The sequence below is a fragment of the Lycorma delicatula genome, chromosome 1, assembly GCF_047948215.1.
Source record: "Lycorma delicatula isolate Av1 chromosome 1, ASM4794821v1, whole genome shotgun sequence".
NCBI lineage: Eukaryota > Metazoa > Arthropoda > Insecta > Hemiptera > Fulgoridae > Lycorma > Lycorma delicatula.
Genome location: NC_134455.1, coordinates 346,361,280 through 346,375,381, shown reverse-complemented (window position 1 = coordinate 346,375,381; position 14,102 = coordinate 346,361,280). Strand labels below are relative to the sequence as shown.

Below are 14,102 nucleotides of genomic sequence, written 5' to 3'. Positions count from 1 at the left end.
TAAGATCTTGTGTTGCTGTATAAGGGTATAATATTTCAAAGGTGATCAGAAAATATAGAATGAAAGTAATCACTTACAGTATTTAAAACAATAATTATTTTTTTATACATTAAAATTCTTTTAACTACAAAATCTATTTTACAAAAAAATGGAATGTCTAAGCAGCCTCATCCACATAATACTGAAATAATCATAATATTACAGAAATAAAATTAACTTGAATAATTAAAAATGCGGTAAGCAAACTTTTCCTGCAAATAGTTCTGATATTACTGTTAAAAAAAGTGAGAAAACAAACAGTATGTAGGATACACCAACTTGATGACTACTAGGTAGCTGATACGGCTGCCCTCCAATTTCATCTACATGAAATCCCATAGGAAATATCACTGCTGCCAAACAGAAAAGAACCACTGGAAAAACAAAATAAAATTAATTTAGAAGTACAAAGTTATCCTGAAATTTATATTTATTTTGGCTTGAAGCATCTTAATAAAATGTTAAGCTACTCATCATTACAAAATATTTATTATGTTACAAATATTCCAGTCTGAAGTATTTATCACCTCTTGGAGCTACCTCAGAGTCATAACACGAGTATTCAAAACATAAAAATAAGCTGTCAAATCATTGCGTGGCATCCATAAATATCAATAATATAGATCAATATTTAAAAAATGTATGTAAACTTAACCATATGTGTTTATGTTTATGAATAAAAATATCTTTCAAAAAAATGATTTTAACAAATCAAACCAAACAAGAGAAATTTACAAGGTATGGTTTTTTTTAGATAAGTACCGTTTTGATATGTTCGCTGCAGCATGGCTGTCACATTTCATGCATGTGTTAACTAATTACAAATATTGACTTGCTACAGATGCCATCACAAGATTGTTAGTCTTTGTTTAAAGTTGCCTGTGCATAAACCACAGTTTGGTCTAGCGGTAAACTTGTCATCGCAAATCAGCTGATTTCAAAGTCAAGAGTTCTAAGGTTCAAATCCTAGTAAAGACAGTTACTTTTATACGGATTTGAATACTAGATCTTGGATACTGATGTTCTTTGGCGGTTGGGTTTCAATTAACCACACATCTCAGGAATGGTTGACCTGAGACTATACAAGACTACACTTCATTTACATTCATACATATCATCCTCTGAAGTAATACCTTATGGTGGTTCTGGAGGCTAAACAGAAAAAGGGAGAGAGTTGCCTGTGCATTTTTAAAATACCCGATAATGCACCAATGTTAAATATATGCTGTAATTTGTTTCTCAAGTGCAAAAGATATGAAAGCAGCTGAAATTCATGGATTTGTACGGGGATAAAGCTATTTCTGATGGAATGGTGATTAAGTGGGTTAGGACATTTAAACAGGACCATACAAACATACAAGGAGTGGCCGACGGTCTGTCATTACTGATGACCTGGTGCATAGAGTTAAAGGAAAAGTTCATGAGAACAGACGTTGACGATTTCATCACTATATAATGAATTTACTTTAAAACACAAAGTGTTTTTTATGAAACTGTCTGTATGCTTAAATTTTCAGAAGTTGTGCTCAAGCTGGGTATCAAAAAGGCTGACCGAGTTGCACAAAAACAAACATTAGCCAGTACTTTCAATCTTCTCAAGAGATAAAACAATGAAGGCAGTTTGTTTTTAAGATGTGTTGCTGGTGTTGAGACACACGTATCTTACATTATACCAAAATAAAAACAACAATCCGTGGAATTGAGACACTCAATAACTCCCAAGAAGGCGAAGTTCAAGCAAATAACAACAGCCTAAAAAATCATGTACACTGTGTTTTGGGATAGACAGGGGCTGCTTGTTGATTTTTTCCTTGGGGTGAAACAATAAATGCCAAAATATACTGTAAGACCTTGACCAAACTGTGTCACACAATCCAAAACAGAAGATGTGGAATGCTCAGTAAGAGAATTGTGCTGCTTCACAACAGTGCTCAGCCACACGTGGCTCATTGCATCATTTGGCTAGGAACAAACTGACATACACTGTTGTCCTCACCTAGCACCCAGTGACTACTACTTGTATATGCATTTAAAGCAATTCCATAATGACGTCAAAGCAGCCAATCAGCAATGTTTATCTTCTTAGGCAGGAGATTTCTATGAAGCTGGGACGCAGAAGCTAATGAAATTATGTAAAATTTTAGATTAAGATCAAGGCTTTCAGATGAGTATAAATCTAAAAAGAAAATATGCTTGTACTTGAAAATATGAAATACTGTACTTGCTTAAAAAATATACCTCATATCAGTACAATACAATGAAAGGCAGTCAAAGGAGTTATTAATGGCCTTTTATGTGGCGATAGTTGTAGCAGTCCTTACTTTAAATCCAAACTTGGCTCTATTTTGAAGTCAACTCCATTTAAATACAGGGTTATCATAAAAGAATGGTGCGGTTTCAGTAATTCACAGGAAGATTGTAGGGAAATTTCTAGATGTTATATTGGTATCCGTGAAAGCCTCCAACCAAAAAGTTTGTTTATCAGCAGTTGTAATCACGTCAGTTCTTGTATTGTTGTTGCGGTGAGTTTAGTGAGTTACTATGTTCTCAGATAAAGACAAAGCAAAGTGTGTTTTATTGATGGTTGAATTAAAATCCGTAATTTTAGTTCGACGTGAATTCGGAAAAGATCCACCACACAAAACTAACATAACACGTTGGTTCAAACAATTCGAAGAAACTGGATCGGTTAAGAAATAGAAATCAACCGGCAGACGAAACTGTTAAACTAATTAGACAATCGGCAATTAGAAGTCCATCCCCGTCGAAGCGTCGAATTAGGTATTCCAAAATCAACAGTTAACAAAGTTTTACATAAAATACTGAAATTGCACGCTTATAAAATCCAGATACTGCAGGAATTGAAACCCGATGATGGTGTAAAATGTTACAATTTCACTGTTGAAATGTTGGACAGAATAAGACTGTTGAAAACTAATCATTTTTAGATGATAAAATTTTTACAGACGAAGCTAAATTCCATGTGAATGGATGTGTTAACAGACACAATTCACGAATATGGGGCTCTGAAAACCCACACGCAATTATTGAGAAACAACGCGATTCGTCTAAAGTTAATGTTTGGTGTGGTGTGATGAAAAATCGTGTAATAGCGCCTTTCTTCTTTGCTGAAAAAACAATTAATGGACTTGTGTATCTTGACATGTTAACCAATTATTGCTTTTCTCAGCCGGATGAACTCGAAAACATTGATCGACTTCATTTCAACAAGATGGTGCTCCCCCGCACTTCAATGCATTGGTCACGGACGCTTTGAATGAAAAATTTGGAGATCGATGGATAGGCCAGCAAGGACCCATACTTTGGCCTCCAAGGAGTCCAGACCTGACACCTTGCGATTTTTTCTTGTGGGGGTACATCAAAAGCGTTGTTTATACACAAAAAATTTGCGACCTAACCCACTTAAAAAACAGGATTAATGAAGCAATGACAACCATTAATGAAGAAATGTTTGGAGAGAAGTTGAGTATCGTTTGGACATTTGTCGAGCGACTGACGGCGCATTTATTGAAATTTATTAATTATGTAAAAAAATGTTTGAGACGACAAATTTTAAAAATAAAAAACATAAACTGTAAGTAATTCTGTTTTAATTTAAACCATGTTCAAAACCGTACCATTCTTTTATAACTCTGTATTTTTGAGTGGTTCAAGTAACTTATCTGTATATCTACAATCCCAACACCAGCAGTAGTCAAGTGGTTAGTGTTTCAGTTTTATAATCAAGATATCTCAAGTTCGAAAGAACTCTCTGTGTTGTTTTATTTTTTTTTTAACTTTTATTTTCTTCTTGCATATTAACGCAGTTTTCTTTTTCCATTTTATTATACAGAAGAGTTTATATTATGTAATTGTAATAATATTTATAAGAATCTGGAAAAAACTACTGAATTTCATGTTTGCTGATTATTTCATTTGAATATAACAATTATTAACCTAACAAATTTTGTATAATAAAACTTGAAAAAACTAAAATAAATTTATTTTAATTTTGAGCTTATCTGCTACAATCTGAAAATACACACTATTTTATAATTAGTATCACAACAGATTGTAACATGCTTACTGAAAATTAGGATAAATTTCTTCACGTTTTATAAAACAAAATATCGTGGTGTTAATTTATTAATCAATCATTCACAATGTAGCCCCTTATTACTACATGAAATTCATCTAGTTTTTACAAATTTTTATTACTATAATAAAAATTCATGTGTTTTAATAAAAGTATATTTACGTTATAATATAAACATATTTTTCAGAAAAACATAAAAAAAACAACATATCTGACCCTGATTCCTCTCGATTATGAGAATGGTTCACTCAGCTACTACCGCTGCTGTAACTGTTTTAATACAAAGTATTCAAATAAGTTATCTGAACCACTCAATGATCTTTAGATGTAGTTTTCTTCAAAATAGATTTAAATTAAGAGACCCTTGTCCTACCATCCTGGAAAAGGCATTAATAAACTCCATCATAACCTGACCCTTGTAAGAAGAAAAATATTTTAAGTAACAATAAATATTTCATAAAACAATAAGTTTAATATTCAACTTACTTGCCGTAAATCCAACCCATCTAGCATAGGGAACTACATTATGATCCCAGTGAGAAGATGCAAGCAATATTATTGTAGTAGTAATACAAATACAACCTACAAATATACAGACCAATGCTAAAAGCCATTCTGGTTGTAAATCAGGAGTAAAACATATCTGAGGACGATTATATAATGTCATGCAAGTCCACATCAACCCCAATCTCGTATCACCTAAAACATTCCATCATACATAATTTAAAAAAAATACATACTACATTATATATATGTTTCCATATTATTTGTACTAAAAATAAAGCTTGCAAAGAGTTGCATAATTTCCATAGGGAGCCAGGAAAGTTATAAACGCCAAGTGACCTTATCTCCTCACCACCTTCATATTAAAAAAATTACATAAAAATCAGTTAATTCAGTCAGAAGACATCACAAGAAAAAATCACATAAATACATATTAAAATTAGACAGAAAGAGCTAACAAAACAGTTGTACGACTTTCCCGTCACGTGGCTAAAGCTGCATTCCGAGAAAGTACTACAATTGTGGGTCGTTTCTGATGCATGGTTTAAACACAAAACTTAATTTAAAACATTTATCATTTTATTTAAATATATATATTTTTTTTTGTGTATTTAATTCAATGATTCTAAATAAAGCGCGCGCGTGTGGCAGTACTAGCAGCGACGGTCAGCACTAACTAAACTAATGTAATTTCACAACTTAAATGAATAAATTTCGCTTGTACGGTCGGCAGACTGGTCTAGCCGCGAGGCTTAACGCATCGGTTACAGAGTCGACCGGGCGATCGAGTTGGAGATGCAGCCAGACCTAGTTACTTTTTACACTTTAAATATTATTCATTTATTAAATTCTACCGCTCACCTGTGATCACAATATAGCAGACGACTACAAAAGCTGTACGTCAGTACAGCTACCAACCCTTGAAATATTAACTAAATAAAATAAAAATAGTTAATATTTAACCGTAAAAAATATTTGTTTGGCAACCCTGCGGAGTTTCAAATTTCCTGGTCCAAGAGGACTTCAGAAAAGGGAAATTACAAGATGGCGGACTACGACACTAGTGCTCCTTTTGGTGAATGGGGGTACTATTGACGCAGTATGCCCGCTTAGCCTCTAGTTTAGAGCATTTTTTGGGTTGGGGGTGTGATTTTGAATAAATTTGTTTTTGCAAATATTGATATTTTTAACAAATGTAACAAGAAAAATATGACCTTAATTAGACTAGACAGTATCTAGAGATAATGAGAGTGACCTTGCTCTACAGCCTCACCTCCTTGACCTTTTAGTTGAAAATTTAATTGCATTAATGTCTGTCCCATATATCGATTTAATCTGACCAACTTGGTCAAAATCGGGCCAGTAGTTCCAGAGGTATAAGGTGATTTGTAGACAAACACCAGGCACACACACGTACATAAGAACATTAACATCCAGAATATTTCTATCCGGTTTTTTGGGTTCCTTAGCAGTGAAAACGTCAAAAACCACAAAAATCGGGCAAATAATTGCTCAAATTGGACCGATTACAATACTTTCCCTTCAGAGCTATAGCTCTATAGGGAACGTAAAATATAGTTTGCAACTTAGGCAAAATATTAACTGATATGCTGATCAGTATAATTAAGTAATACTATGTTTCCCTTTGATACAGAACATTCTAGATTTGAATCAATCAGGCTTGGCATATATTTTAGCTAAAAAAATTTCATCTCATCTTCATTATAAAAATAAAAATGAAGTAACTGTACAATCAGCATTAGACTTTAAGAATAAACAAGCATATAAATTGCATTCCTCATCTAACTTTTTGATATAATTTAAAATTTCATTTCAGAAAAAGTTTTTTCGTCTTGATTCACAAATCAAGAATATATTGTTCTCAATACATAAAATATTAGGAATACTTAATTTTTGAAGAATAATAATGAAATAATAAACTAATGGTTTATTATTTAATTATAAAAAATTAAATGTTTTGTTTTATGTTAAATTACATCCCAAAGATGAAACAAAAACCTTACTATCCTAAAATTCCATGAGTTTTTAGATTAATAAAAAAAATAATAGTAAAAATTTGGCAAAAGTTACTTAACTTTTCCAGCTTATCTGGTTAAACAACTCTGGTTTCTGGCTGCTGAGAACGCTTTGTCCTTGACAAATTACTACAAGGAGGAAAATCAATTGGAACATTAAAGTATACATATATGCAACTAAGAATTATTAAAAAAAAATTATGCTTCTCTTTGTGTAAAAAATGTTAACATACAGAACCAATAGTGACCATATTTTCCCATCCCCTTGACTAATAGAAACCAAAATTAGATTCCAGTAACCACCCACCCACATTTATAATTATCATACAAAATTTCATAAAAATCAGTTAACTCAGCCTAAAGATATCAAGAAAGATCATAAACTGATCAAAAAAGTTACTATTCCCTAATCCCTGAGTGAAATTGCCCAACTGACATACTAATGTAATGGAATCATCTAAACAGTATAATAGAGCCCAGTATATTATATAATATACTAACAGTATATTATTATATACTAACAGTATATTAAGTAATTAGAGCCCAGAAATGACAAAAAAGTAGAAATAATTTTTGCACCCATCTCTTTATGGGGGTTCGAATAAGATCATATACCTTCAGAAGGTATATTACTAAATTATACGAAAAAATCTACCTATCCTTTGAGTAAAATGTTCAATTAGTACCCATATAGTCCACATCTTCCTGCATCCTTGAATAATCTTGACTAAAATTAAATGGCATGTATAGAAATCATCTTGCCAAATTTCATCCAGTCTGGAGATATAAACAAAAATCAGGTCAAAATATATATATTTTTCATGCATACAAACTTCTAGAATTTTTCAATTTAAAATTTATATTTTTATAAATTTTGGTCAAAGGGGGCCGTAAAACATCAAGTTCTGCATAAAACTTGATGTAAAAAATTTGACGATTAGCGTACTTTACCTTAAATTCTACACAATATAACTAAATAACTAATAAAGAAACAAAGGCAATAAGTATAAAAAATTAATTTTGAGAACTCGTTTACAGTAGCATAGTTAACTTACTGTAGAAGACTCAATCTAACTAATTTTGTTTTATGTGTAGGCAAGCAAGCAAAGTAATTTATCCTAAACTAAGTTTCTATTATTATTATAAGTTTCTATTTCTGGAATCGACTTATATATCATAACAGCTTACTTAAAACCATTACCATTACCAGTTATGGCACAAAAAAAAACAGAATTGGTTAAAGGTTATAACTGATTCTGAACTATGGTTTTCTATTTTAGAATTTTGTTAATTATATGTTTCAGATAAAATCTAGTGCAATGATTTGTATATAGGGTATTAATGGCACACTTAATTTTAGTCATAATTTATAAGGGGGCAGGGAGGGATGGGCTTCATAAGTACTGCCATTCTGTAATAAAATCAAATGACACAATGACCTATTTACAGAAATTACTGCATGAAAATAATTCACCCAGTCTGAAGATATCAAGCAATAAATAGACCAACACACTTAAATACATTCTTCAGGCATTTTTCAATGTTAAAATTATTAGAGGAGGTCATGAAAATGTTAATTACTAGTCATTTTTCTGATACAGTCTAGAAATTTAATAAGCTTAATATTACTTTTGGCAGAATAATACCAGTAAAAAACAAATTTAAGAATCAGTATCATGTAATATGAGATGTAAATAAATGATTGCTTAATAAATCTGTGAATCTCCATAGCAGAGCAGCAGCATTTTAGCCTTTCATCCAAGAGTCCTGGGTCCAAATCCCAGACAGGCATGGCATATTTCATATGCTACAAAATTTTATTTCTAAATTTTCATGTATAAGCTTCAAAATGCTTCTATGGTGAATTAATTCATTACAAAAAAAAACCGTTTATAATAAGCAATTCTAAGCACTCACTCATGGAACTGTAAAATGTTATATGCATAATATAGTATATATACCATTAAAGAGAAGCATGAGGGATGGCTAAAGTTTAATGCAACACACCATCTACCATCTTATAATTTCATTTCGCTACTACTAACATTCCAAAACTCAATGATCCATGGCCTTTCAGTCACTATTTTATAGGGTCAAGTAAGTCTTTGTCAATACATCTAATATAATGGGCACTGATTGAATTTCTAACAGTAAAAAAAAGAAGTGAACTCTATCAAAATTTATCGTCATCTAAAAGCCTTACAAAGCACTTTAATAGATGGGCAATAAAATATATATCAGAAGCTGGTAAGAGAATACTGAGGAACCATATATCTCACAGGGATACGTTTATTGCATTCACAATCCATGCAGCGGATAATGCTCAGCCACAAACATCACTTGCAACTGAGAAGGGTCTTGTGAAGTTGAAATTTGAACCTATTCCACACCCTCCAAACTCACCAGATTTGTCTCCAAGTGATTTTTCAGTTTTTCTTTACAATTAAAGAAGGATGTTAAAGGTATAAATGTTGAGGTTGTGGATTAAGGATAGATTGCCAACATTCTTTTTGACAGAATGAAAAAACTGGTTCACCATTGTAAGAAATGTGTAACTGTAAATGGTGAACTACATGAAATAAGAAATGTACATTTTTGTACCAAATAAAATGTACTTTAATGTCATATTTGTTTCATTTGACTATTTCTTTTCATTTGTACATTATCTAAGCATTACATTTCAATCACCTAACAAGTTGAGAGAAACTTCCTTGATCTCTACTTAGTTTTATTCATTGTTAAATGTAACTTTATACATCTCATTCACAATTTAAGCAGCACAACATAATTACTAAATAAATAAGTACACCACAAAAACAATACTAAATATTAACTGATGGTTCAACTAAACAAAACTATTCACTCGAGGCACAAGGCAAAACACAATTTTGCCTCTTACTGTAACCTAACTGTCATTAGTAATCTGTGACACATAACTTGTGAAACAACTCAGCTTCTCAAGAATAACATAGCTCTCATGTCAGTTTAATTAGAGAAATGAAGAGATGTTCTCTTCATTCAACTGATAGTGGTAAATTAAAAATGATTCTTTGCATAAAATTAAAGATCTATTTATCTGGTGATACTGCACTAAGAAAACAACTTATTTATATAAGTGAAGGTCATAGTTGATATTATATACACAAGTATGATTTGATGTACATATGACAAGAAATAGTTGTAAGGCATTTACAGTTAATTGTTCGATAAGATGGATACTTTATACTTTCATTTATAAAAAATATTTACCTCCAACATCTGTGGTTATCCAGTCTGGCATGGCTAAACTTACAATGGCAAAAACATCAGCGGCCATAAATAAAGTTCCAGAAATTAAAGTTAATCTATCCATATTGAAATATAAATCTTGGATATTTGATTAAAATTTCTCAGACTATTTTGTAAACTTTGACTAAACTTCTCTAAGTTTACATTATTTTTTAAACTTATGTAGCATACTAATATATCAGTTCTATTTTGTATCGATCCACAACACAAATACGTTAGTATAATACAAACACAAGAAGTGTACACCACAAATTACTTTTAAATTATCCAAGAACAATTAATTAGTTACCAAAATTAACTTCACCATGAAGTCTTATACTGTCACAGAATCCGGAAGATAAAAGGTTTATACCAGTAGTATAAAACACTATGAATGATTTTTTTTAAGATATCATTTCTTAATTATAATAAAAATTACTTTCTTAGAATTTCTACAGCAAAAAAAAGCTAAAATATGGGTAAAACGTTTCTTAAACGTCTAGTATAACCGAACTAAACAGGCGTATAACATAACCTACAACAAATAACAATTTTGATATTCGATAGTAACTGACACAAATCGATAATAACTCGATAGTATTAATTCTACGACATCCTTGTTTCTAAGATAATTTACTAGCGCTCTTGAAAAGCAACATCATCAGCAAAGAAAAAGTTATGCCCGTACTTTATTATGCTAGAAATGTGTATTAAATCATTCATTTAAAAATTTTACAAATTATTTTTTTTATTGGCATTAAGTGGCGGAAGTAGCCATTTACAATGAGTCAAATGTGTCGATAGAGCAATTCATTTTGAAAGTAATTGTTAATTACGTGCGTAAGTAAAAGTAAAAATAAATGCAAACACTTATATAAAAATAGACGACTCTAGAAATCTAGTATAGATATTCTTTTTTAATGACATTTAATACAGAAGTTTGAAATATGAATTAGCAATTTAGAAAGTAAAGATCAGAGAATAATAATAGTTTCTTAAATGTATTGAATTCAGTCTACAATATATACAAAATAAACAAACGTAAGCTAATTTATTACCTCTCTAGATTTTTTCAGAGATGAAGTTTGTAGCATAAAAATTAAGCTTGAAAAATATCAAACTTAGAACACAAAACCTTAAGGACAAGAAACAAAGGTGTTTCCATTCCGCCGATGGTTTACAGTATAATTAATTTACTTAATTTTATAAATGAAAATGATATTATTTTGCTTCAGACATAATTACTAAACATTAACTGATTTAAAAAGCTTGTCGGCATTAAAATTATCTACAATTACAGACATTAATTTCATCAAATGTCAAAAAAATAAAATATAATAATGAAAATATAAATGAAGAGAGAAATCAAAGAAATTTAAATCCTCACGGACCGACCTAAACTCTAAAAATCTAATAAACCCCTTGTATTACTGAATTAATTTTTTCTACTGCAAAAACTCACTGCTGTATTACAAACAAAACTCATTACGAAAAAGATTGTGGCCGAACAATTTATGCTGTTCAGAATGTTCTGTTAATGAGTGTCGACACGAAAGATTTCGCTTTGATTTCTTCATCTTCGGTGAAATTAAGCCAGACTGTAATTCTTGGGATCCAAATTAAGGGATAATTTAGTAATTTTGTACAAAATATGACCTGCAAAATTGAAAAATTACATCCCAGAACTCTACTTTAAGTATCTTTTTAGAGATCTGGGATAAAAGGCAAAAGATTAGGGTCGAAAAATACAATTTTATGTTTGGCGTAAAATGGTTTTGTTGAACGAATAGTAAACATGAAACATTTTAATCTAAACTTAAGTTTGATTCTGAATAAAGTGATATTAATAAAGTCCTCAGAAACTAAATAGAAACGTACGAATTTTGAAGTCTATTAAAAACAAAACATATCAGAATGTGCAGATTTCAACTGGATATTAAACGAAACAAAGTTTTCAATGTTAAAAAAAAAAGAATTAGATATTTGAGAAAAACAACAAACAATTAACTAGCAGTTCTTATGAATTCTTTGGAGAATACTCCTGTTGGAAGGATTTCTGTAAAAAATCATATCAAAGACACCGGATTCTCCATAACTTAAGAAGGCATTAGACGATGTTAAGAATTTCTGTTAGACGATTTATGTATGTTTAATTACATTATATATACAGTCCGACTCATGGATAAAAACAATACTGAATGGGAAACATACAACTTGATCGGGGAAGTGGTTGCCCCTTCACCAAGGTTATTAAACAGTTGTTCAGTTTGGAAACACTGTCGTTTAATAATCTTACAACATAAGTTAAAAGATGAAAAAAGAAAAGCTTTTTCACTTGGTGGCGTTTCATAATTTGTAGCATCCCGCCTTTATACGTAAATAAATAAGGTAACTTGTGATGTCTTCGGAAAGCAGCATTGAAAACGTCACGTGTGGATAACGAGATGAGTTATATAATCGATAGTCGTGGACGTAAACGATTTCAGCTGAATCAAAACATCAGAGCATTGGTGATATTTTTTGAGCTTTAATTGGTGGTAAACGTCTAAAATGAAGATTTTTAATTGATAAATATACTTGTTTATTTATTTACATTTTACTTCTTATCAGTAGCCGTAATAATAGGCCCTTTAGCTTACAGTAAGTTAGTACTGATAACTGCTTTATGTTAAGTTTGTATGAGAAATAACCTAATGGTTTATTTGTGTTACTATTTTAACCGTTTAAATCCATTACAATGTTTTACAGTTAACCTTTTGCTCTAAAAATTATCCATGTTTATTATAAATACTTCCCATGTAATTTCAGGTTAAAAAACGTTTTAAATACGAGCATTATTGTATTACTTCTCTGCTGTACCTTTTATGGTTAATGTTTTATTATGAAATAGCAGAAATTTTCTGACGCTTATTATTTTAAACGATTGTTGAATATTTTTATCGCTTTCCGATGTGTTTTTTGGATTTTGTTCTGAAGGATGTTTGTTGGTGATGTTTTTGAAGAGTATACGATTTAAATTGTGTATTATCAATTGCACAGATGTGTTAAATTTACAGATGCTATTGTTAATGAAGTATACTTTAATATTTTTTACTGTATGTGTTATTTATTTTAATAAGATGTATTGAGGAAAAGTACAAGTAAGTTTTAGGGTTATATGACCATCACTTTTAGCTTATGCATTTCCAATTTCAATTTTTCTTAGATTGTTTTAATAGCATTGGATGTTCCAATTATTATATGGACATATATTGCAATTACAACTTTATGCAGGACATTACAATATTTTGGGGGTATCAGAATAACTGGTGTAATTTACAACCAACTTTGTTCATTAAAAAAAAAAAAAACTTGCTAATCCTGCATATTTATGACATAGCTTCAGTAAATGAAAATATAAATTTCGACAGAAGTGTTGGTCATATAATAAAGACCGTATAGTTGTTCCATTCAAATAAACTCTTTTCATTATGAATTATCTCCTTATGCTATTTTTAAAGCTTGCTTCAAACCAAGTAGGTTCCATATAATAATATTTTCAGTACTTACGCAAGTTGTAATGTTTCTTGCTCCAAATTTTTTTGGTAAGACAGATGTGTTAAGAATCAATATTCTTTATACTACATCCCATCTTCATTTTATACATCTGCTATTATAAAGTTGCATCTTAGAGAGATGAAGTTTTTTGATAATATGGTTTCATTAATTTTTTTACTCTATAAGAATTTTGTCTAAATAATTATAATTGTTAATTTATATTAGCCATTATTTTCTGATGTGGTAGGATGAGTTATGTTCTTGATTGAGCTTTTAGAGTTGTATTAGTGAAGCATTCCATTGCTAGAATTCATTATGCACTGTGATTTATTGTGAGGCCTTGATGGATGTCTAAAATTGATTTTTACAATACTATTAATTTTTAATGAATTGGAAAAATTTACCTGTCTGAGCCAGTTTTTAAAATATGCTTCTCCAGAAATTGAAGTGCTAATTACTTTGGTACTGTTGGGTGTAGTGATGGTGTTTAGGTAAGGCTTCGAAAAACTTTTGTTGGTAATATAATTGGTACAAAGAGTGTCGTGTGATTTAAACTGTTTTGGTTTTTTATTATGACTTTGAATGTGTTTCTATATATTTTTTATTCATTTAGAATGTTGTTT

General features: G+C 30.6%; 2 protein-coding genes across 6 annotated transcripts in view; one reads left to right on the top strand and one right to left on the bottom strand.

Annotated features, from left to right (window-relative positions):
* Positions 1-72: 72 nt before the first annotated feature.
* LOC142318410 (uncharacterized protein C16orf52 homolog A) lies at positions 73-10,481 on the bottom strand. Of its 2 annotated transcripts, none has more exons than XM_075354993.1 (3): positions 9,925-10,481; positions 4,622-4,834; positions 73-413 (listed from the first exon to the last, which is right to left on the bottom strand). In XM_075354993.1, the coding sequence occupies exons 1-3, from the start codon at positions 10,025-10,027 to the stop codon at positions 226-228; spliced, it is 504 nt and encodes a 167-aa protein (XP_075211108.1). In that variant the 5' UTR covers positions 10,028-10,481; the 3' UTR covers positions 73-225. The 2 variants fall into 2 exon arrangements, with proteins under 2 accessions (XP_075211108.1, XP_075211109.1); XM_075354994.1 differs by having other exon boundaries at positions 10,253-10,481.
* Positions 10,482-12,422: 1,941 nt separating this feature from the next.
* Positions 12,423-14,102, top strand: part of LOC142334439 (BLOC-2 complex member HPS3) — a 117,074-nt gene continuing 115,394 nt past the window's right edge. For 3 of the 4 annotated variants that reach the window (XM_075382433.1, XM_075382429.1, XM_075382431.1), the window contains exon 1: positions 12,423-12,582. The gene's annotated coding sequence lies outside the window, so the exon portion shown is untranslated. Of the gene's footprint in view, positions 12,583-12,997; positions 13,083-14,102 lie in introns of those variants that run through there. The other variant, XM_075382430.1, reaches the window with a different exon arrangement.